At 45.4% G+C, this 22,832-nt stretch overlaps 1 protein-coding gene across 2 annotated transcripts in view; it reads left to right on the top strand.

The window, feature by feature from the left end:
* Nucleotides 1-22,832, top strand: part of LOC126109690 (protein disulfide-isomerase A5) — a 177,111-nt gene that overhangs the window by 53,283 nt on the left and 100,996 nt on the right. For both annotated transcript variants that reach the window (XM_049914747.1, XM_049914746.1), the window contains exon 3: nucleotides 16,699-16,903. In XM_049914747.1, coding sequence (XP_049770704.1) covers nucleotides 16,699-16,903 — 205 coding nt within the window. The remainder of the gene's footprint in view (nucleotides 1-16,698; nucleotides 16,904-22,832) is intronic.

Raw genomic sequence — 22,832 nt, 5'->3', positions numbered from 1 at the left:
CTCCGATCCGACAGAGGACTTACGGCTGCTCTCGGAATCGTGCCATCCGCTCGTTCTCTGCCTCTGGGAAACAAAATTACGTCCTCACGACTGCATCGAGCTCTCCCTTTTCTTCCCTGTCCCCTCTGACCTTCTCCTCGAGGATGGCATGCCACTTCGTGGGGAAGTCGTGCTGCTCGTACGGCACGACGATCGTAGTCAGACCGTCTCCTCGACTACCTGGCTTTAATCTGTGGTAGTCCGCATTTTCCTTCTTCACTCGACCTTTTTCCTTTGGGCAACTCCCTCACCCTCTTCTGCTGCTTCGTGTCTTAAATGCGCACCGTCCCCGTCGGGATTCTCCCGGAACCTGCCCGAAATGTGCCCTCTCGGCCGAACTCCTCATTCGACGTAACCTCGTCTGCCTTAACGCTGGAGCACTGACGTTCCTTTAAGACTCCGTGCACATCTATTCCCATTTGGACTCTCCTTCTGCCCTGTCTAGATTGCCCACCGTCTCGAGTGGTCCGTTCTTTCCGATGCCTACTCGAGCGACCGTTTCCCGTGTACTACCCGTTTGCTGACACCTGACCCACCTACGTGCACACCCACATGGGAGCTTTCCGAGGCAGATCGGAGGCTCTATTCCTCCCTCGCGACCTCTGTCGAACGGCATTTCCACAGTCGCGATAAACGGATAGAATATCTTGCGAACGTTATCCTTACTGCCGCAGGAAGTTCCGTTTCTCGCACTTCCTCTTTACTGCACCGTGTCGCAGTCCCTCGACGGACCGAGGTGTGCCGCGACGCAATTTCTGCACGGAGACGTGCTCTCCGCGTGTTTGACCGTCATCCTGTGGTGGCAAACTGTGTTCGTCGTATACTGTCGCGTGCACAGTGTCGTCGCTTTCTTTGGAATAACAAAAAAGCTAGCCGGATTTCTTTTACTAGTTCTTTTAACAGTTGAACTCCCTCTTCTGTCACCCAGGCCGACCTCCGATAGCTCTCCGGAACCAATTTCAGGCCCGACAGTAGGAGGTGACGACAGAGTGGACCTCATTGCCTTCCCGCGTCGGAAACGAGTGGAGGAGGCCCGGGCGATACCTGCTCCCCCGGGCTGGGCAGTGTTAACATTCGGATATTGCAGAACCTGTCTGTCGCGGACGAGCATTTTCTCCTCCGTACGTAAAACCGCATCTGGGCAGGCGTCACGTTTGCCAGACGCCGGTGCGGAGCCACTATTGTACCTGTACCCGAGTGTGGTAAGCATGAGCACCTCCCCTCTGACTGCCAGCCCGCCTCTCTCGCCGACTGTGTTTGCAAGTTGACGGAACGTACGATTCGTGCCCAGCTCGTACGGTGGCTCGAGTCTCTCAATTTACCGACCGCTTCATGTTGCAGCTTTCGTGTGTGCCGTTCTACAGTTGACCGTCTTGTCACTTTGTCGACCCCTATTGAGCACAGTTTTCAGCGGAAATACCAGACTGTGGCCGTGTTTTCCAATTTGGAGAAAGCTTGTGACACCTGCTGGAGAACTGGTATCCTCTGTACTATCTACAGGTGGGGCATCAGAGGCCGCCTGCCCCGCTTCCTTCTGGAACTTTTAAAAGACGGGGTTTTCGAGGTACCTGTCAGTTCTGCCTTGTCGGAAACTTTCGTCTGGGATGACGGTGTGCCTCAGTGTTCCGCCTCGACGTCATCCTGCTTGCTGTCGCCGTTAACCGTATCGTGACCCGTGTCTCGACAAGTGTCCCTGACTCCCTTTTCGTTGACGATTTTGCGATCCGTTGCAGTTCGTCACGGACTCGTCTTCTCGAACGGTGTCCTCGGCGATGCCCCGATCGTCTTTTCTCGTGGCGTGTCGACAGTGGTTTTCAGTTTCCCCCGAACAGAGCTGTTTGTATGAATTTCTGGTGGCGCAATTAGGTTCTTCTGGCATCTTTACATCTCGGGCCCGTCGCTCTTCCGTTTGTCGAAACTACAAAATTCCTAGGGCTCGTGGTCGATAGGAAACTTTCTCGGTCCTGTCACGTATCTTACCTGGCCACCCACTGCACGGGGTCCCTCGATGTCCTTCACGCCCTCGGCCGTACTTCCTGGGGAGCAAATCGGGCCACCCCCTCCGTGTGTACCTGTCTGTCGGAAACTAAACTACGAGTGTTTCATTTACGCATCTGCACGACCGTCCCTCTTACGTCGTCTCGATACTTTCCACCGTCGTGGCGTCTGTTTTACCACAGGCACTTTTTACAATAGTACGGCTGAGAGTCCGTACGCAGAAGCTGCCGAACTACTGCTGTAATAGCACCACGACTTTCCCCTCGGCAGATACGTGTGCAGTTTGTCTGGCACGGCTGGCCACACGACTGGTGCCTCCTTTTTTGGTGTCTCCTTTGACCGCCCTGCGTGCTGCGTGCTTGTGACCGTCTCCGTGACATCCCAGTCTCCGTGGCACACCACCAATCTTTGAACTCGGCAGAGGGTGTCATTTTCCACCGGGTTCTTCTTCTCCAAACTGACGAGGAGCTCCGTGCAAACCTTTATCCCGGCCTTCGTGGGGGATACCCTCCCAGAGAAGGTCCAGGTGACGGTGTATCAGTGTGATGTAAAACCTTACATTCTACCACCGATGAGACGATTTAAATGCTTACGGTGCGGGCCGCGTCCCACCGCTGACCCGTGATCCCCTCTGCGGTGGCTGTGGATGCCCCCTCCACGTGGGGGGTGCCTGTGCTCCCCTGCCAGTGTGCGTAAACGGTGATGCTCGCCAGCGTGCCCAGTGTATGTGAAAGGACGACAGATTCGAGAGTACGAGACCTTACATTGACTTACCTACACCGAGGCTTGTCGAAAGTACGACCGGCTCCGTCCCGTGCCTGTAACTTCTACTTTTGCTTCAGTTACGTCCATTCCCCCTCCTGCCTCTTCCTCTTCCCAGCACCGCCCCATCGCCCCACACCTTTCCCCTCACCCTCCCTCCCCCACTCCCCTTCCGACTACCCACCAGTCCCCGTACCCACCCCTCCGGTTGCCGCTCCTCCTCCCCTGCCAGAGAAGCGCTCCCCTTCTTCGGCAGCTGCCGGTGCCGGATTTCCCTCCCGGGACTCCTCTTCCCGGCACCCCCCTGAAAGGCAATCTGCAGCACCGCGTCGGTCACGCGATCCACTGCCGGTGGGTGCCGAGATTGCCGGTGTAATTCTGTGCCCGACCTCGCTGCAGTCTGCCCTTCTCTCCCTTCACGAGAGAAGGAGCAGAAACACGAGAACGAGGGCAGTGCGCCTCCGGTACCCGCGAGGTGCCGCCTTCCCCTCCTCCGGCCAATGAATCGACATCTGACCCACCTGTATGGACATTACCCCGTCCTTATCGGTGACGGATGGCGACTGAGGAGCATGACCGGCTCCGGTCCGTTCGCCTCCCGTTTGGACTCCGGCTCGAGAATCCTCCGGTGGAATTGTAATGGTTATTTTTGTCACCTCCCGGAGTTGCAGTCCCTTCTTTCCTCCTACTCTGCTACTTGCATTGCTCTTCGGGAGACCCATTTTGTCAATCCTTACTCACCCACCCTTCGTGGGTTCCACACTTCCTGTCGAAACCGAATTGGCCCCTCGTGGGCTTCTGCCGGTGTTTGCACCTCGGTCCGTAAGGACATTGTTAGTAAACGGGTTCCCCTCCGTACCACTCGGGAAGCGATTGCTGTCGCGGTCCGTCTGGCCACTCCGATCGCAATCTGTAATCTCTACCTCCCACCTTACAGGCTGCCCACATCCCTTGCCCTAACCACCCTTCTTCGACAACTCCGTTCTGGCTTCTAAGGGACATTAATGCCCGTAACCCTCTTTGGGGTAGTCGTACAACTACTGCCCTGGGCTGGACAGTTGAAGCTGTTCTGACAGGGCTGGACCTCTGTCGACTAAACTCCGCCACTCCCCCATACTTTAGTATTCAGTGGGGTGTCCACGATAACTTATGTGATGGTGATCATTACCTGATTGTTTAGACCTTTCTTCAGTGTGTCTCACTCTGTAACCCTCCCAGGTGGCCTTCTCTAAAGGGGTTTGGGGTGCCTTCACCTCTGCTACCATCCCCCTGTACTATCACACGGCAGTATTGATGAGTCTACACAGACTTTGAATGCTGCCATTTTTTTCTGCAGCTGTTTCAGCCATCCCTTCTTCCTTGCCCTTGCCCCCCCCCCCCCCACCCCCTCCCCTGTCAGATGATGTTCCCTTGGTGGACAAATTGCCATAAAAGACCGCCACCGTGCTCTTCAACACTTCGAGCCGCACCCTTCTGCTGCTCTCCTTCTGGTCTTTAAACGATTCTGCACCCGGGTCCGTTACCGAATCGAATTTCACAAACAGATTTGTTGGGAACAATGTGTAGCTGCCATAGGACCACACATGCCCTCTTCACAAGTCTGGGCAAAACTCAGGCATTTCCGTGCGCGGTGTTGTCCTTACTCGTCCGGACTTTGTTGCAGAGCATTTCGCACGACACTTTGCCCGAGCCTCTGCATCGACTCAGTATCCTCCTCCTGAAAGAGCACTCTGAACTACTGCCTTTCTCTTTCGTTTCTCGCAGCTTGGAGCCTTATTATGCCCCATTTAACGAGTGGGAATTTGCCAGCGCCCTCGCCCTTTGTCCTGACATGGCTCCTGGACCGGATCTGATACGTAACCTTTTATCGGTGGCTAACCACCGTCGTATACTGACTGTTTTCACTGTCTGTGGAGTGAGGGGGTATTTCCTACTCAGTGGCAGGAAAGCATTGTTATTCTGGTGTCAAAGCCTGGGAAGCTACCTCTTCAGTTGGATAGCTACTGTCCAATTAGCCTTACCAACACCCTCTGTAAGCTCCTCAAACGCCTGGTGAGTCAGCGGTTGTTTTGGATCCTCGAATCCCGCGACCTTTCGTCATCGACTCGAGGTGGTTTGCGTCATGCTCGCTCTACAGTGGTTAACTTGGTCCACCTCGAGTCCGATATCCGGTCGGCTTTTGCCCGTCGGCAACAACTCGTTGCAGTCTTCTTTGACCTGCATAATGCCTACAATACCACTTGGCACCGCCACATCCTCGCCACCCTTCACAAATGGGACCTTCGTGGCACTCTGCTCGTTTTTTTCCGTAACTTTGTTTCTGGTCGCTCTTTCCGGGTCCGAGTCGGTTCCTCGTACAGCACTTCCCATTGGCAGGAAAATGGGGTTCCACAGGGTTCCGTGCTGAGTGTCCCTCTCTTTCTCGTAGCCATTAATGGAGTGGCGGCAGCTGCTGGGCAGAAGTGTCCCCTTCTTTGTATGCTGACGATTTTTGTATCTACGTCGCTTCCTCTGTCGTGGGCGGTGCAGAACGCCGTCTACAGGGGGCAAGCTACCGGGCGCAATCTTGGGCTCACTCCCACGGTTTTCAGTTTTCGGTGGCCGAGTCGTGTGTCGTGCATTTCTGCCGTCGCCGTACAGTCCATCCCCATTCTGATCTGTTCCTCGACAGCCGATCCCTTGACGTGGGGGACGTCCATCGTTTCTCGGGTCTGGTCTTCGATGCCGGTTTGACATGGCTCCCTCATCTTCGCCAGCTGAAGAAAACGTGCTGGTTACATCTGAGTGTCATGTCTATGCAATACCACATGGGGTGCAGACCTCTGTATTTTCTTGCGATTGTACAAAGTGCTGGTCCAGTCTTGTTTAGACTACGGGACTCCTGTCAACGGTTCACCTTTGACATTGCAGATACTAGTCTCCATCCACCATTGTGGGGTACGACTTGTGACCGGTGCCTTCCGGACTAGTCTCGTGATTAGCCTTCTTGCAGAGGCAGGGATTCAACCGCTGCAAGTTTTTCGCCAACAACAGCTGATATCTTACGTGCTCTACATTCGCTGTGCCCCAAAGCACCCTAATTATGGTGTCCTTTATCCAGACACGGAGATCAACCTCCCGTGGCGGAGGCCGTGATGTAGGCTTACCACGGCTGCCCGTATTCAGTCGCTCTTTTCTGAACTCCCTTTACCGCCTCTCTTCTCCACACGCACACGCACGCGCGTACCCCTCCGTGGTGCATCTCTCGGCCACAACTCTGTCTTGATCTCTCCATCAGTTCAAAGGATTCTGTCCCTCTGGAGGCCCTTCACCACCAATTCTACTGCCTCCTCAGTTCATTCCAGGGTTGAGAAGTGATGTATACTGATGGCTTCACGATTGCTGGTCACACTAGTTATGCTTACACCTATGCAAGACACACGGAACTTCATTCCTGGCCAGATGGCTGTAGTGTTTTTACTGCAGAAATGGTAGCCATCTGGGGCAGACTGGACCGTGTCCGCTTCTGCTCGGGACTGTCCTTCACTATCTGTAGTGAGTCCTCGAGCAGTTTGCAAGCTACGAGCCAGTGCTTCCGTCGTCACCCGTCGGTCATAGCTATCCGGAACTCCCTTTTTCTCCTCGATCGAGGTGGTCGCTCAGTGGTTTTCATTTGGACCCCGGGCCGTGTCGGGATCCCCGGTAACGAACTTGTCGATCGACTTACTAAATTGGCTACTAACAGGCCGTCTCCTGCTATTGGCATTCTGGAAATAGACCTTCGCTCGGCATTATGTCATCAGGTTTTGGGACTTTGGAATGCAGAATGGCACACTCTTTCTTAGCCAAACGAGCTCAGAACAATAAAGGATTCTACAACTGTGTGCCAGTCCTCCTCACTGGCCTCTCGTAAAGCCTCTGTCGTCCTTTGCCGGGTCCGCATCGGCCGCACTTGGCTGACTCGCGGTTACCTCCTCCGTCGTGAGGATCCCCCCCCCCCCCCCCCCCCCCCCCCCCCCCCCCCCCCCCCCCCCCCCGTGTCATTGTGGATCGGTGTTGACTGTTGTTCACCTTTTAGCTTTCCTGCCTCGCTACCCCTGGTGTTAGCTGACAGTGCCTCAGTGGATGATCTCGTTTTACGGTGGGACCTTCAACCTTATCGGTGGGTGGAGGGGTTGGCAGGCCATCTCGCTCCCCCCTTCGTCCCGATCGGACTGGCTTCGACTGGGCTCGGTGGTTCACCCCGCCCTCTGCCTTCCCGTTCGTTTCCTTATAGGGTCTGTTTTATCTCGAGTGTCTATCTTGTCTACCTGTGCTTATTCCTCCGTGCTCCTGTCATTTGTCCTTTTCTTTCCCTCTGCTCTTCTTCTGCCTTCTTCCTTCCTTCTCTGTCAATTGTTTGTAATTTTATGGCCGTTGTAGTTCCCTCTTATAGTGTAGTTTGGTCTCTTCTCCAATCCGACCGACCAAATTTGGTATCACCACTGGTCCTGCCTTCACGGGAACAGGCTTCGGGGAACTGAGCCTCTCCCAGCAGTTAGGACAACCTCTCGGCCCTCTTGCCGTGTGGAGATCGTTTTACCTAGGTTGTGTATTGGTCACTGTCTTTTTAGCCATAACCGTTTGTTAAGTGGTGCTCCTCCCATTTTGTGCTCATTGCCCTCAGCTTTTGACGTTTTGCTATTTCCTGACAGAATCCCTTCTTTTAACTACTTACGTTCTGATTATTGGCCATTTTAGCAAACGAGGGCAGTCGACCGCATTTACTTTTATCCGTTGTAGCAATATGGTGAAGAACATTTAATCTTTAGTTTGGGACCTTAATTTCTTTATGGTGTATTTTATGGACCTTTCTCCAAGTCCCTGTTTTTAGCTGTCTTTCTATTCGTCATTTGGGCTTCGTGTGTAGTCGTTTTTCTTTCTCTTCGTGTTCTATGGTTCTGCATATGACCTCAGTTATTTTTGCACCCTTGCACCCTAAAACAGAACAAATAAAAAATGAAGATACATTTTGCCTGCACAACGCAATGGTTCAAATCACTGAGCTGTACAGCCCACACAGTGCCAACCGAGTTTAATTCGTGTACATGTAGTAAGCCTTCTGAACCAAAAACCCAAATTGCTTTTATACACTTGCCCATATAATGGGCTTAATCTGAAGTTATAGGCATTACATTTTGGCAATCAATTTCAAATCTCTGAATTACACTCATAATTGTTCTTGAACATTTTGTGGCATTATCAATTGCAAACTTTCTTTCACACCCCCACCAAACAGCTTCTGAACTGTACAGTCACTACAACTAAGTATTTATATTAGGACTGTGAACATACACTGTCCTTTTCTGTCTCGTTTCATCACAAAGAATTGAAACTGTCATCTTTCACAGCTTCTTTTAACTTTTCTCCTCCTCTTTGATGATTTAAACTACAGAACCTTCCCACAGTCTTCCAGTTGAGGGCAAGTCTCCAGCATCTTGAAAATGTCAGTAGATCCCATATTAGAGTACTATTTAACACTTTTTAAGGAATTAAATTATTAATTTCATTGCCTTTGAAATGAATGAGGGATACAGCATGCATTACCTGAGCCTAAATATCATTGAACGAAAATAAGATCTTAACCACACCACGGGGTACTGAAATGTATTGGATTGTTCGATCATCATTTGTGCTGCTTGAATTGTGCCTGCAATTATATTTGTGTTCAATGGTTGCAGCTCACTAGTCTTCCTATCTTGCTATCTCTAATATCAAAATAATAATTAATGTACTGAGTACGAAAAGTGTATTCAGTTTGATTCCCATCTCCACATTAACATAGTAATTGATATTATGAAAAAATATGGATATTAGTTTGATTTTAGGGCTTCCAATTGCCAATATAGCGACCACGCAGCAATCGCGTGTCACAGTGGCCAACTCACGCACTTTTAAATAGAGGGTTGTCAACTTTGATACATTGTCCCATACTTTGTGCAGTTAATGTTAAGCTGATGTGTGGCAGTTAGTTAGGTTGAGGAGGTCCTATATTTCTACAATTTGAAATTCTTGCCGCACAAAAGTGGCCAGCAGAGGAAAGTTCGAATATTGCTGATTCACGAGGTCTCGGTCTCATTCTTGCTTTTACAGTAAGAGTAAGTTTTTAGTGCAGGATGGTGGGTTCTAAGAAAGTGTGGAGGTGTTATCTTCCCTCCCAGGTACATCTCATTATGTAAAACATCATCTGTCTACTTTTAATGAAACTAGGAAAATTGCTGCCCCGAAGCCCCACAGCCGAACTGTGCACCAATATAAGTTAAACTCAAAATTCTTCCCTTTCAAAAATGTGTAATGTTACACAATCCGGGTACTTATTTGTTCATCCACTCTCTCAACTTTGGACAAACAAATTTTTCCAGTGGAATATTAGTCTCAACAAAATCTCGAGTAGTCGATACAAATTCTTCTTTCTCAGTTTTTGTTTGTTTTGCCACTGCACTGATGTCAGTGAGAGTAACTCACCTTTTGACACCAGTTGTCATTGGTGCCTCTTACTTATTCTTTGTTTGGGAAGAACTGTTACTGATATGTTTTAGGCACATGTCCTTTTCCTGCCACTCAGTTAACACATTGCAGTATTTGCATATAGGTATCTTTATAATTTTTCCAAACACATAAATTCCTTCTGACGAAATTCTTTTTCTCAGGTGAAAGTTGTCACTAGCCTATTAACAAACTGCAGCACAAAAACGAATCACAAAGTGTAAGACTGAATGCTTCGACCAGTGTTGTTACAAGTCATTGCAAATGGATTACACAAATCACTACAAAACATTTTGCTGAAAAATATAATACATTTGTCGCTGCTAAAAACTGTTTGCACCTCTCTAGATGAATCTGCTCACTGTCGCTGATTTCAGTACAGTCATTTGATATACACTCCTGGAAATTGAAATAAGAACACCGTGAATTCATTGTCCCAGGAAGGGGAAACTTTATTGACACATTCCTGGGGTCAGATACATCACATGATCACACTGACAGAACCACAGGCACATAGACACAGGCAACAGAGCATGCACAATGTCGGCACTAGTACAGTGTATATCCACCTTTTGCAGCAATGCAGGCTGCTATTCTCCCATGGAGACGATCGTAGAGATGCTGGATGTAGTCCTGTGGAACGGCTTGCCATGCCATTTCCACCTGGCGCCTCAGTTGGACCAGCGTTCGTGCTGGACGTGCAGACCGCGTGAGACGACGCTTCATCCAGTCCCAAACATGCTCAATGGGGGACAGATCCGGAGATCTTGCTGGCCAGGGTAGTTGACTTAAACCTTCTAGAGCACGTTGGGTGGCATGGGATACATGCGGACGTGCATTGTCCTGTTGGAACAGCAAGTTCCCTTGCCGGTCTAGGAATGGTAGAACGATGGGTTCGATGACGGTCTGGATGTACCGTGCACTATTCAGTGTCCCCTCGACGATCACCAGTGGTGTACGGCCAGTGTAGGAGATCGCTCCCCACACCATGATGCCGGGTGTTGGCCCTGTGTGCCTCGGTCGTATGCAGTCCTGATTGTGGCGCTCACCTGCACGGCGCCAAACACGCATACGACCACCATTGGCACCAAGGCAGAAGCGACTCTCATCGCTGAAGACGACACGTCTCCGTTCGTCCCTCCATTCACGCCTGTCGCGACACCACTGGAGGCGGGCTGCACGATGTTGGGGCGTGAGCGGAAGACGGCCTAACGGTGTGCGGGACCGTAGCCCAGCTTCATGGAGACGGTTGCGAATGGTCCTCGCCTATACCCCAGGAGCATCAGTGTCCCTAATTTGCTGGGAAGTGGCGGTGCGGTCCCCTACGGCACTGCGTAGGATCCTATGGTCTTGGCGTGCATCCGTGCGTCGCTGCGGTCCGGTCCCAGGTCGACGGGCACGTGCACCTTCCGCCGACCACTGGCGACAACATCGATGTACTGTGGAGACCTCACGCCCCACGTGTTGAGCAATTCGGCGGTACGTCCACCCGGCCTCCCGCATGCCCACTATACGCCCTCGCTCAAAGTCCGTCAACTGCACGTACAGTTCACGTCCACGCTGTCGCGGCATGCTACCAGTGTTAAAGACTGCGATGGAGCTCCGTATGCCACGGCAAACTGGCTGACACTGACGGCGGCGGTGCACAAATGCTGCGCAGCTAGCGCCATTCGACGGCCAACACCGCGGTTCCTGGTGTGTCCGCTGTGCCGTGCGTGTGATCATTGCTTGTACAGCCCTCTCGCAGTGTCCGGAGCAAGTATGGTGGGTCTGACACACCGGTGTCAATGTGTGCTTTTTTCCATTTCCAGGAGTGTAGTTGGAAATTAATCAACTTCATGTACATCCTCCAATGGGTAAAGATGGGCTTGTAGTCATTCTTTCAATCGTAGACTCCGTTGGCTGGAATGTAGCGGAGCAGCAGCCAAACTGCTTGACACAATGTGATGCTGGGGGAGTTCCATTCACTGTAAGCACACACAGGCAGCTTCAAATTTTCATTCTGAATATCTGGTTGAAAACAAACATTTAAAAAGGAAATTAATTTTAGAAAATGATAATGAAAATTTTGAAATTGGGGTGTCCCATCTCTAACTTTTCCTCATTCATTAAGTAATCTCGCCAGTTGTAACAGTAACAACCAAACCGTTTATATATCTTCTGGCAATGTTGATTTTTATCTTACCGGAATACTCACTCACGCTCTGCTGTGGAATGCGGAACTGATAGCACTTGTTGTTGTTGTTGTGGTCTTCAGTCCTGAGACTGGTTTGATGCAGCTCTCCATGCTACTCTATCCTGTGCAAGCTTCTTCATCTCCCAGTACCTACTGCAACCTACATCCTTCTGAATCTGCTTAGTGTATTGATCTCTTGGTCTCCCTCTACGATTTTTACCCTCCACGCTGCCCTCCAATGCTAAATTTGTGATCCCTCGATGCCTCAGAACATGTCCTACCAACCGATCCCTTCTTCTAGTCAAGTTGTGCCACAAACTTCTCTTCTCCCCAATCCTACTCAATACCTCCTCATTAGTTACGTGATCTACCCACCTTATCTTCAGCATTCTTCTGTAGCACCACATTTCGAAAGCTTCTATTCTCTTCTTGTCCAAACTAGTTATCGTCCATGTCTCACTTCCATACATGGCTACACTCCATACAAATACTTTCAGAAACGACTTCCTGACACCTAAATCTATATTTGATGTTAACAAATTTCTCTTCTTGAGAAACGCTTTCCTTGCCATTGCCAGTCTACATTTTATATCCTCTCTACTTCGACCATCATCGGTTATTTTACTCCCTAAATAGCAAAACTCCTTTACTACTTTAAGTGTCTCATTTCCTAATCTAATTCCCTCAGCATCACCCGACTTAATTTGACTACATTCCATTATCCTCGTTTTGCTTTTGTTGATGTTCATCTTATATCCTCCTTTCAAGACACTGTCCATTCCGTTCAACTGCTCTTCCAAGTCCTTTGCTGTCTCTGACAGAATTACAATGTCATCGGCGAACCTCAAAGTTTTTACTTTTTCTCCATGAATTTTAATACCTACTCCGAATTTTTCTTTTGTTTCCTTTACTGCTTGCTCAATATACAGATTGAATAACATCGGGGAGAGGCTACAACCCTGTCTCACTCCTTTCCCAACCACTGCTTCCCTTTCATGCCCCTCGACTCTTATAACTGCCATCTGGTTTCTGTACAAATTGAAAATAGCCTTTCGCTCCCTGTATTTTACCCCTGCCACCTTCAGAATTTGAAAGAGAGTATTCCAGTCAACATTGTCAAAAGCTTTCTGTAAGTCAACAAATGCTAGAAACGTAGGTTTGCCTTTTCTTAATCTTTCTTCCAAGATAAGTCGTAAGGTCAGTATTGCCTCACGTGTTCCAACATTTCTACGGAATCCAAACTGATCTTCCCCGAGGTCGGCTTCTACCAGTTTTTCCATTCGTCTGTAAAGAATTCGCGTTAGTATTTTGCAGCTGTGACTTATTAAACTGATAGTTCGGTAACTTTCACATCTAACACCTGCTTTCTTTGGGATTGGAATTATTATATTCTTCTTAAAGTCTGAGGGTATTTCGCCTGTCTCATACATCGTGCTCACCAGATGGTAGAGTTTTGTCATGACTGGCTCTCCTGAGGCCATCAGTAGTTCTAATGGAATGTTGTCTACTCCCGGGGCCTTGTGATAGCACTTAAGTGCCATATAAATGCGCACAGTCGTTGGATGAGATTTGTGCAGTATGTAAAAGGTATACACTGTCCTTTAATTAGGCCAGTATTTAATACATTTAAAGTGTGGCATATCTCTTTTCCCTTCATATAGGGATTCAAATAAAAATTACCTGACAGTGTTGTTAATGTAGGTGCAACTTCTCTCTCCGTACGAGACGAGGCTGTTCTCGGAGATAATACAGATAAATGTTCTAGCAGAGGGTCATTAAATTTTGACCACATTTGAATTTCTTTATATCCACGAATTAAGAAGTTGCAGCATCTTTCCCTAACTTCCTTTATAGGATGAGGCACAACCGAAACGTCCTTTGACTTCATTGCTTCCAGCAGCTCTACACCAACATACATGCTAATGTCCATAAAACTGGTCTCGTCTGCAACCTCTACAGGATCTACAATAATTGTATCAAGAGGTTCTTTCTGAACGTAATTCTGTTTTGTGTAGGTTAACAAAATGTGTTTAGTAGATTTTTCCATTTGTTTAAATTTAGCACTGCAGCTTTTGAAGACTGAAAGTAAGCATTCATTATATTAAATTTGGGCAAAATCCACTTCATAAATTGGAAATACCATTTAATAAATGGCTCGGGGAGCAAGTTGAGGATCTCTTTCCACTTACTCAACTTTTCTGTTGCCCATTGAGCAACAAAAAATAAAATTAATGTAATGCCCACTGAGCAACAAAAAATAAAATTAATGTATCCGACTGCTTCAATATTCGTTCCAGAAAAGAAAGTAGTGAAAGCCAATGAGTCTGCATTGGATGTGGTATTTTATGTTCTTTAGAATGCATTCGTTTTTGAAATTGTGCTAGCTGACATTGCAACTTAGTTTTCAGAATTACGTACACCTGTTGCAAATTCCTCACTGTGACTAGGAAGTCTCTTGCCTCCATTATTAGCACAGAAGTGAATCGAATGACAAATGCCTCGTGTTCGTACATTTCCAAGAAGAAACTCTTTTAGTCGACTGGATACTGAATTGTGCTTCTCCACCGTAGCATTTGTGCCTTCCTTCTGAGCCAATTACGTTTTCTAATGGAAAAGTATATTGTACTAAGGCACGAGTGAGTTTCTCATACGAGTTAGCCCCAGGTGCCCCACTTACAGGCACTGTAATTATTTCAGTCAAACTGAAGAATTTGCTCAATATTTTGCTTTCCGTTCTCGCATAATAGCACGCAAAAATGCAAGCAGAACTGTCTGAAGCAATATTGTTACTTTCATCTGTCAAAATGGAGAATTTTACCCTGTGAGACTTGGAAATTTTATCATTTTTATGAAAAGATGCAATAGAATTTCTTATAATAGCCGCAATTTCACTCCTTTTCATAACAACGTTTTGTGTTATGTTAGGATGAGAAAACACACCTTTTAACACAGCTGTCAAGTGGTCAGTTGTATAAAAAGAATATCATGAGCAGCTAGGAACACAGTAATTTTAAGCTCGGGTTCACAGTTCGTTTGTCGGGCGTGATTTCTTTGGCATAGAAACACTTCACACACATCCCTCACTTCTTGACATTACACGTGCGTAATAAATGACACAAAATGTTAATGTTATATGTTCTTTGACAAGCGGTGCTACGTACCGAAGAACTGAGAATGATTGTTGAACAGCTCTCAGAATAGCTGCTGGTGTAATGAGAAATCATAAACCATGGGAAGCACCTAGCCAAAATCCATTGTTGGTTAAATACGTAAGTATTAAGCCAAACCATAGTGGACAGACAGCCTTACTGAGCGACGGGGTCGTTGTCAGGCTCGTGCGTCGAATGGCGTTCTTACGCTCAACTAAATAATGTAAGCAAAGTCCATTGTCTTGTGCGTAGTTCGTAATCTCTTGACTGTAACCTAATAATGTATGCAGAGTTGATTTGTTCTGCAATGGTTCTCACTCAGAAAGTGAGAATTTCAAAATTATCATATTTTCACTTATAATGCTCCACTTAGAATTGTATATCGTACGGGACTTGAAATACACCTAACAACCCTGGTACCGACGATCGTCTACAATTTCCGACGTGCAATACACATCAAAGAATGTGCCGGACATAGTTGATTGCTTTCCTTGTGCTAAAAGGGAAGTTTATCTAATATACGAGGAAGTGGTGTAGAATCGATTCGACTCGATGTTCGGATTTCATTGCCGTAAGTTGAATCGCATTTTCACAGTTAACTTCAAATGATGTGATTCTACACAATTTCTTTGATCATTTTGCGATTTTGCTTAAAGGTAATTAGTTTTGCATTTTGAGAAAAAATTGTAAAATTTTGTAAAAGTTTCTCGATTTCGCATTTTGGGAAAAGGGGATGCTTCTACTCGCGTGCCAGTTAAGAGCACTAAACGGAACAGTTGGCAATTTAATCGTGGAAGTACTCTCTCGACTGAATTACTCGAACGTTGACAAGTAATTTTAAAGAGGACAGAAAGAAGTCACCATTAAGTTTAAACATCCCGCACGATGTTCACTTTGATATAAGTGAAAATGGAATTTGAAATTGTTATTTTTAATCCGAGTAAGAAGCTCAGGAAGAGATTTTTCGGTGCAACCGATAACTTCCTCACAGGTTTCACCAATGGACAATACCGTCAAATCACGGCTGTGCACCGTAGTGACTGTTTTACTCCACAGCAAGTACATATGACCGTAACTCTCGAGGTTGTCTTCAGTCTGTAACACGTAACGGATGATAATTCTGCAAGAATGCCTGCCACACGTGTTTGCAGAAAGTCAGATAATCAGTAAAGCAGCCATAGACTGAAAGAACCAAAACGGAGAGCTCCAGGCTGTTCGCATGTTCGTCACTTAATACGAGCTCTCACAGTAGCAGTAATATAATGTTCGCTTCTGTGAATCACGTTTTGTTTCCTCTTGCGTGAGACAAATGTGGAGGCTCTGAAGGTGTAATTTGTTTATTTTGAAATGCAAATTCGTTTAGCAAGTTACCGAATTTTTTATCAGTAAGGGCACACTCGTCTAGTTGTGACGTCGCCCTACTGCCGTCGAGGATCGCAGAATCTGACCGAAGTATGCCGTCGGGAGGAGTTGGTGCTGTGTGCTATATTTTGCACTATATCCTAGAAGTTGTCTAATTTTAGTGCTGTGTATTTTCTGTTACTTCTTTTATTTTATCTATTTATTCTATTTTTTTTTTTTTTTTAATTTATGTGACCTCTCTGTACATCCTAACACGATAACAATCAGACCTCGATTCTTTTCTCGAACAAACTCTGACGCACCCTGTGAAACTCCACTATACAGAGCAGCAGTCCGATTACGTCTCAACTTGACCGTATTGTGGTTATCGACGAACAATTCAGCAGTTTCACCTCGCAAAATAATTTACGTTTGAAAATTACCACAGCACGTCTTTGTGAGTTCTGATGATGGATCCTGTAGGAGGAGATGACACACGTATACGTGCCTTAGACCACAGCACGATGAAAAACTGACACACCAGTGCCGTCTGTGTGTTGTCGCGCACCTAAACTCTTCAGTTCGGTCCCGTACGCCTTTCTCGGTTAGTAATTTTCACGAGAGTTAGTGCACTTCGAAGTAGGTTTCCTACAATTTTTCCACACGTTCGTCTGTCCAGAGAGCGCAGCAATTTTGTCCGTGTTAACCAGTTTCGGAAATGTGTCACAGGGAGGCCCGCAAGATGTGCCGCAAGCTGAAGGTGGACCCCGAGCCGGTGGTGCTGCGCCACTACAAGGACGGCGAGTTCCACAAGAACTATGACCGCCCGCTGACCGCGCAGTCCATCGTCAGCTTCATGCGGGACCCTGCCGGCGACGCGCCCTGGGAGGAGGACCCGGCGGCCGCCGACGTCGCGCACCTGCCCGATGCCGCGGTCGGTAACCGAGTAACGTTCAGTCACCGGTATACCTGATCCAAAATACGACGAGCTTGCTGCTAGAAAGTATAAAGTCTGACCTCAAACGATCGATGAAGCTGACACCTTTTCTGATACTCGTTTCACGAGAAACACACTGGTGTGCAAAACTTAAAGACAAAAGTAACTTCTGCATCACTGCCGAGTAACGTAGTTCGGTCAAACTCGGTCTGTCCGTAGAAAGAATTACTGCAATGTAACACAGATGACGACTGAAAGGAATATACGGTGAGACGAACAGAAATGACGCTCTTATTCGAGGGTAATAATTACTCTGAAATGACAGTGATTTATGATGGCCCGTAAGCATTATACGAGGCACAGTTTGGTTCTTAATAGGGTGAGTTATCGTCACAGACGACAGTGCGTGCTCTGCGACGGGCTTCCGCGGTGGGCGTGACCTCGGTAAGGAATTGTCGTGGTAGGGCATTCCGTTCCTCCGGCAGCAGTCGATAACTGTGGACGGTCGTACCCTACGCCGAGAAGTGGATATACGTACGGCACCCGTCAACGTCGTCGAACGCGATCGTTTTGCCATTCCGGGTGATACGGTGTGGGTAGGTGTAATGTTCCGCGGTGCACTGATCTCCAAATCTTTGAACACGTTACACTCACGGGTCGACATTATTGTGACACTGGACCCATTCCGCACGTGCGTTTGGCTCCGGCTTCATTTTTCTGGTCAACAGTGTGTCAGACAGTCCAGGTGGAGGGGCTCATTACACGAGAGAGGATATTCGGTAACGGGCTGCCCGGTGAGAATGTCTGGGAAGTGTCGGCAAGGTGTGTCGCGGGACATCCGTATGCCGATGACAGTTCGACACTTATCGGCCACTGGTGGAGTAACGGAACGCTCTACTGTGAGAACTTATTAGTGACCTTTTTTGGCCAGCACAGGAGCTCACGGTAGGACGTGCACTGTCGTCTGTGGTGATTTCGCACCACGTTAAAAACTGTGTCGTCCTCCCCCTCCTCCTCTCTTCGCCACCTCCCGCCCCCTTCAGTAAAAGTGTCATTTCTGTCCATCTCATTGTGTATTGCTTTCGGTTACCTACAGTACTGTAGTGTAACAGTTATATCTACCTACGGATGAAGTTTCGTCGAACTCTGACACTCGGCAGTGACACGTCGTGCAAATGTAACTTTCGTTCTTAAGTTTTTTTCCTTGTAGCGTGTATATAGTGGCTTTAAAGATAAAAAGATCTGCTCTCTGTGGATTGCAAAAAATGTATTCTAGTTCAAAGTTAATTATACCACCAGAATCACACATTAAGTGGCACCTTTTTCCACAGATATTCAGATTATAGGAAAGAATGTGGATGTCTGTTTCAACAGAAAGCAGTTGGCTGACTCAATCTTTACTATGACTTCACAAGAATGTTGTACCATCACTGCCACAAAATAGGTTATATTTCCAGCACAAATCTTGTGAAGCTGGTTTTTGCTTTACTTATGTGAAAGCTACACCAGTATCGGAGAAAAAAGTCGAAGTCAGCCCCGTGTAAGCGCAGTATTGTGCCCGAACTGGAAACCCAAAATCCTGTAAATGAATTTTTTCGCAATATCAACCTGCAATCTGGAAAGCAAATAGATGTGGTTCTTCCAACAGCATACACTACATTATAGTCTCCAAAAAAATAAAATATCCCTCTCTCTTTGCAGCCTTGAACTCCATTTTGATGCCTGTCTCTCCCCTCTCCTTTCCCCCTCCCCCCCCCCCCCCCCCCCCCAATCACAAAGTTTTAAATCATTGTTATAGTGCTAAAACGGCTATGTTTTTAGCAGCATGAGAAAAGAATTAACTTCCACACCCTTAATTCTTTTTATAAAATAAAAAGTTAATTTAATTGAATTTTTTGTCTGTTTGCTGATGACACATGCCTTATTCATGGAAAATACCCACAGATTGCAAATCCTCAGCAGAAAAACAGCTACACGTGAAAGTGTTAACCTGACAGGTGGTGGTGCGTTTGAGCCTGGCCTGTAGCTGACGGATCCCAGTCCCAAACATATTGCGTATTTTCCCTATTATTACGAGGTATTCGATGACTCCATACTGTTAGGATGTGCAGTGCTCATTTTTCATTTTGGTAATTATTATTATTAGCTTATGCTGCTATGTAAAATTTTGCAGGAGGCATTTCAAAATTATGTGATTAGTGAGCACACTTTCTTTTTCACAGCTTTATTTGGTTACTAACAACAACAGTTCACTTGTTAAAAATATTTGTTTGTTTATGCATTTTGGGCAAAGCCCAGCATCAGAACATCATTTGAAAGGACTTTATATATAGTACATTGTATACATACAAGTCAGATAAAAGAACTTACATTATGTATACTGTGTATTAAGTCCTTTTATGGGATGATATAGTTATGAGCCGAAACACGTAAACAATGGTTTTTAACATGTGAACTGTTGTTATTAGTTACCAAATAAACCTAAAAAAAAAGTTGTGCTCAGTATATTTTGAGTGTTAATTCACTCGAATGCGGTGTCTCACAATGATTTTTACAACAGTGGTTTCATACTTCTTTACCTGCTGTGCCCCCTTACATGCAGTGTAACAACACATGTGTTTAATATTCCACCTTTTAATTATTTGGGGGGGGGGGGGGAAACGTTTTTGTCCCAACAGCTGTACAATTTTATTTATTCTCTACTGGTTTTGGTATGGGCTAGTATCTTCCTAGGAGATACTGAAAGATACAAGACATGATACAAGTTTGTGATTTTCTACAGTTTTACACATGAAGGCAGGTGCAAAAAAAGTTGAAGCATCGGATACACATAATGCACATCAATTGGTCAAAAATACTTATATGCCAAATATAGCAACAAGTATGAAAAGTGACAAATTATCACAATAATTGTTTCATTGAATTTCTACTGTTGTAGTGTGGTAATATCAAACAGTGCAAAAGCTGGTATGGAATGTAGCAATAATACAGAAAGGATAGTTGTTACTCACCATATAGTGGAGATGCTGAGTTACAGGTAGCCACAACAAAAAGACTGTCGCACAATAAACAATGGCCGAAAGCTTATTGTGTGACAGTCTTTTTGTTTTGCCTATCAGCGACTCGGCATCTCCACTATTTAATGAAGTCTGGTAGTATGTACTCATAAACACTTAACCGTAACATCAAACAACCGTCACAAGCCCAGTCCGAACAGGATCCGTATGAGAAGATACTATTTCATCTATATGTAGTACACGTGCCAAAAACAGTCCAAAGATAAACTTATAATACTAAAAGAAGAAAATATTACACATTCATCAAAGGACATCAGGTTATAGTTGTGCGTTGCCACCATATCTACTGTTTTGTTTCTTTGATCACATATGAAATGGGTAAACATTTAAATTAAGATGCATCTATTAGTTGTGGTGACAAGGACACATTATACCCAAAAATTTGTGTCACTTTTGCATACAAAACTAAATAAACTCTCAATGTAATTACTTTTCACCATCAAACTGAAGGAACACACAGTAATCAAATACTACAAAAGTATTGTGTGTTTACTATGTTATTCAGCATTGTGCAAAAATAGTTTTAATTGTATTTGGAAGAACATTTATTCAAAAAAATGCCATTAAACTAACATAACTAGGTTGTGTGGACTGTAGTATATGAGAACACACAACTTTCATGAAAGTGGTATATAAATATCTTCTAGTGTGCTGGAGCATATTGTGATTATAACAAGTTTTACGTGTAATAGCAGTATTAGCAAATATCGTGTTTGTAAAATTTATGTACGTTGAACTCACATAAATTATTTAATTTCAGATTTTACAGTCAAACCATCCCCCCTCCTCCCGCTCCACGGCTCTATTCTCTCTGTCTCATCAAATTCTCTTTGTGACTTGGTAATCCAAGAAGTTTTTATATAAGAACATGTACTGTCCATGCAGCACTTTACTTGCTCACAAACCTAGACCTCGGCCAACCCATGGCACCGTTAGTGTTCTAGTAGGTGAGGCTTCATTTCAGGAAAACAAATACAGTAACTGAGGAATGATAGTCTAGTGCAATGCTATTGTTGATGCACACTGAGATTATTAGCCTAACCTAACATAGTCATCAGATGTATGAGATACAACTTCCTAATTATGTTTTGCTAATTTATGGAGAGAAGCATATACTTTCAGGTGTATGTGATGTTTGCCGTAGAAAATTATTAAGTATAGGAGTCCCGATTATCTGCACGCTATGGAACTAGGTGAAAGTATGTAATGTACTGCAATCTTAGTTATGTACATTGCTGTAAAAACTAGTCTCATTACTACTACTAACTACTTAGAGAGAGAACTTCCCAATTACTCTTTTGCTAATCAAAGGAGACATACATTTGCTTTCATGTGTATGTAGTTTTTGCTCAAATAGATTATCAAACATAGATGCACAAATACCCTGCGCACTATGGAACTAGTTTAAAAATACATTATGTGTTGCAATATAGTAGAAGCTGAATTTCATTACACTACTAATGACTTGATTAACTTTAGAAAGTGATGTACGAGAAATCGGTGTAACCTTTTACATAAATTGTACAGTTGTCAGTACTAGATAACATATTATATTTTTAATTCTCTTATTAGTTTTTAAAAATGCTAGTATTGCATTGTTAAATGCAGTTAAAAATTTTCAATTTAAAATGCCCTAATTAATTTCTGTAATTACTCATCAGAAGAAATAAACTGAAAATATAAATTGGTGTGTATACCACATTCATCTTAATGATACAACTTTTACAAAGGCCAGTTCCCAACATGTATACAGACATAGTACAGTACAATATCATTCAATAGATTTATAAACTATCCTTAGTACAGGTCAGTCATGTAAAGAGATACGTTCTAGGGAGGGTCCACATATAGTCAAGCATTCTTTATATTACCAGAAAAACCATCTTAGCCAATTTAGGTGGTCACGTTGAGTTGTAGAACATCTATGAATTTCTCCAGAAAACTTTTATTTTGTAACCCTTTCTGCTCATTTAAGATGACTTTTTGGTGTAAGTTGCAGGTGGAAAAATACTTCTGTTCCTTCTGACAGGTCCACGTAATTTCTTTTATTAAGTTTGTGCAGTTATCTTAAATTCCTATCGGGTCGACCTATAGGGTACTTTTATGCTCAGCGTGCTTAGAACAGAGATACTGGACTGCCGCACGTATTCTCGACTGCCTACCAGTTTGACCTGTGTAGAATTTTTCACATTGGTCACAAGCAATTCTGTACGCCCTGGCATCTCGAATTAGTGGTTTTCTATCTGACATGTTCTTTAATAAAGTATTAATATTGTTTTCTATCTGAAATACGATGGAAACATTAGCTCCCTTCAAGATTTAGCATATTTTATCTGAAATGTTTCCAGCGTATGGAAAATTGACACACGTCTTTTTCTTTGGCTGTAATTTTTGAAAGTGTAATTTCATCATTGTTTTTTGACTTTTTACTGAATAATCTCTCTACTAGAGTGGACCTACAATCTTTCCTTGTAGCCACATATTTCAGTGTGTAACTGTTCATCTGACATTGGTATTGTCAGTGCTCATCAGTCATTGAATGAAAGTATGCTTTGTTACTGCAGTGCACATCAGAGGAAAATGCTTTCATCAGTGAGTTTGGTACTGCTTCTCATAAGAAGTAATTTATTTTAAATTTCCTCTGTGCCTTGGTTTAAAGACATTAATTCTGTCTGTATTTGTCTATTTATTAGGCACATTTAGTGTTTATTTACTGTCTAAAATATATTTTTGCCATATTTAGTAGACAGGTACTGTAATGGCCGCGGCGTTCGGACGCGAGCCGAGTCGGTGACCCTCCGCTCGCAGCTGCAGGCGGTGTCGGCTTTGACGTCACCGAGGGAGGCCGG

Source organism: Schistocerca cancellata, chromosome 12 (assembly GCF_023864275.1).
Source record: "Schistocerca cancellata isolate TAMUIC-IGC-003103 chromosome 12, iqSchCanc2.1, whole genome shotgun sequence".
Classification (NCBI taxonomy): domain Eukaryota; kingdom Metazoa; phylum Arthropoda; class Insecta; order Orthoptera; family Acrididae; genus Schistocerca; species Schistocerca cancellata.
This window is presented reverse-complemented; position numbering and strand designations above follow the sequence as displayed.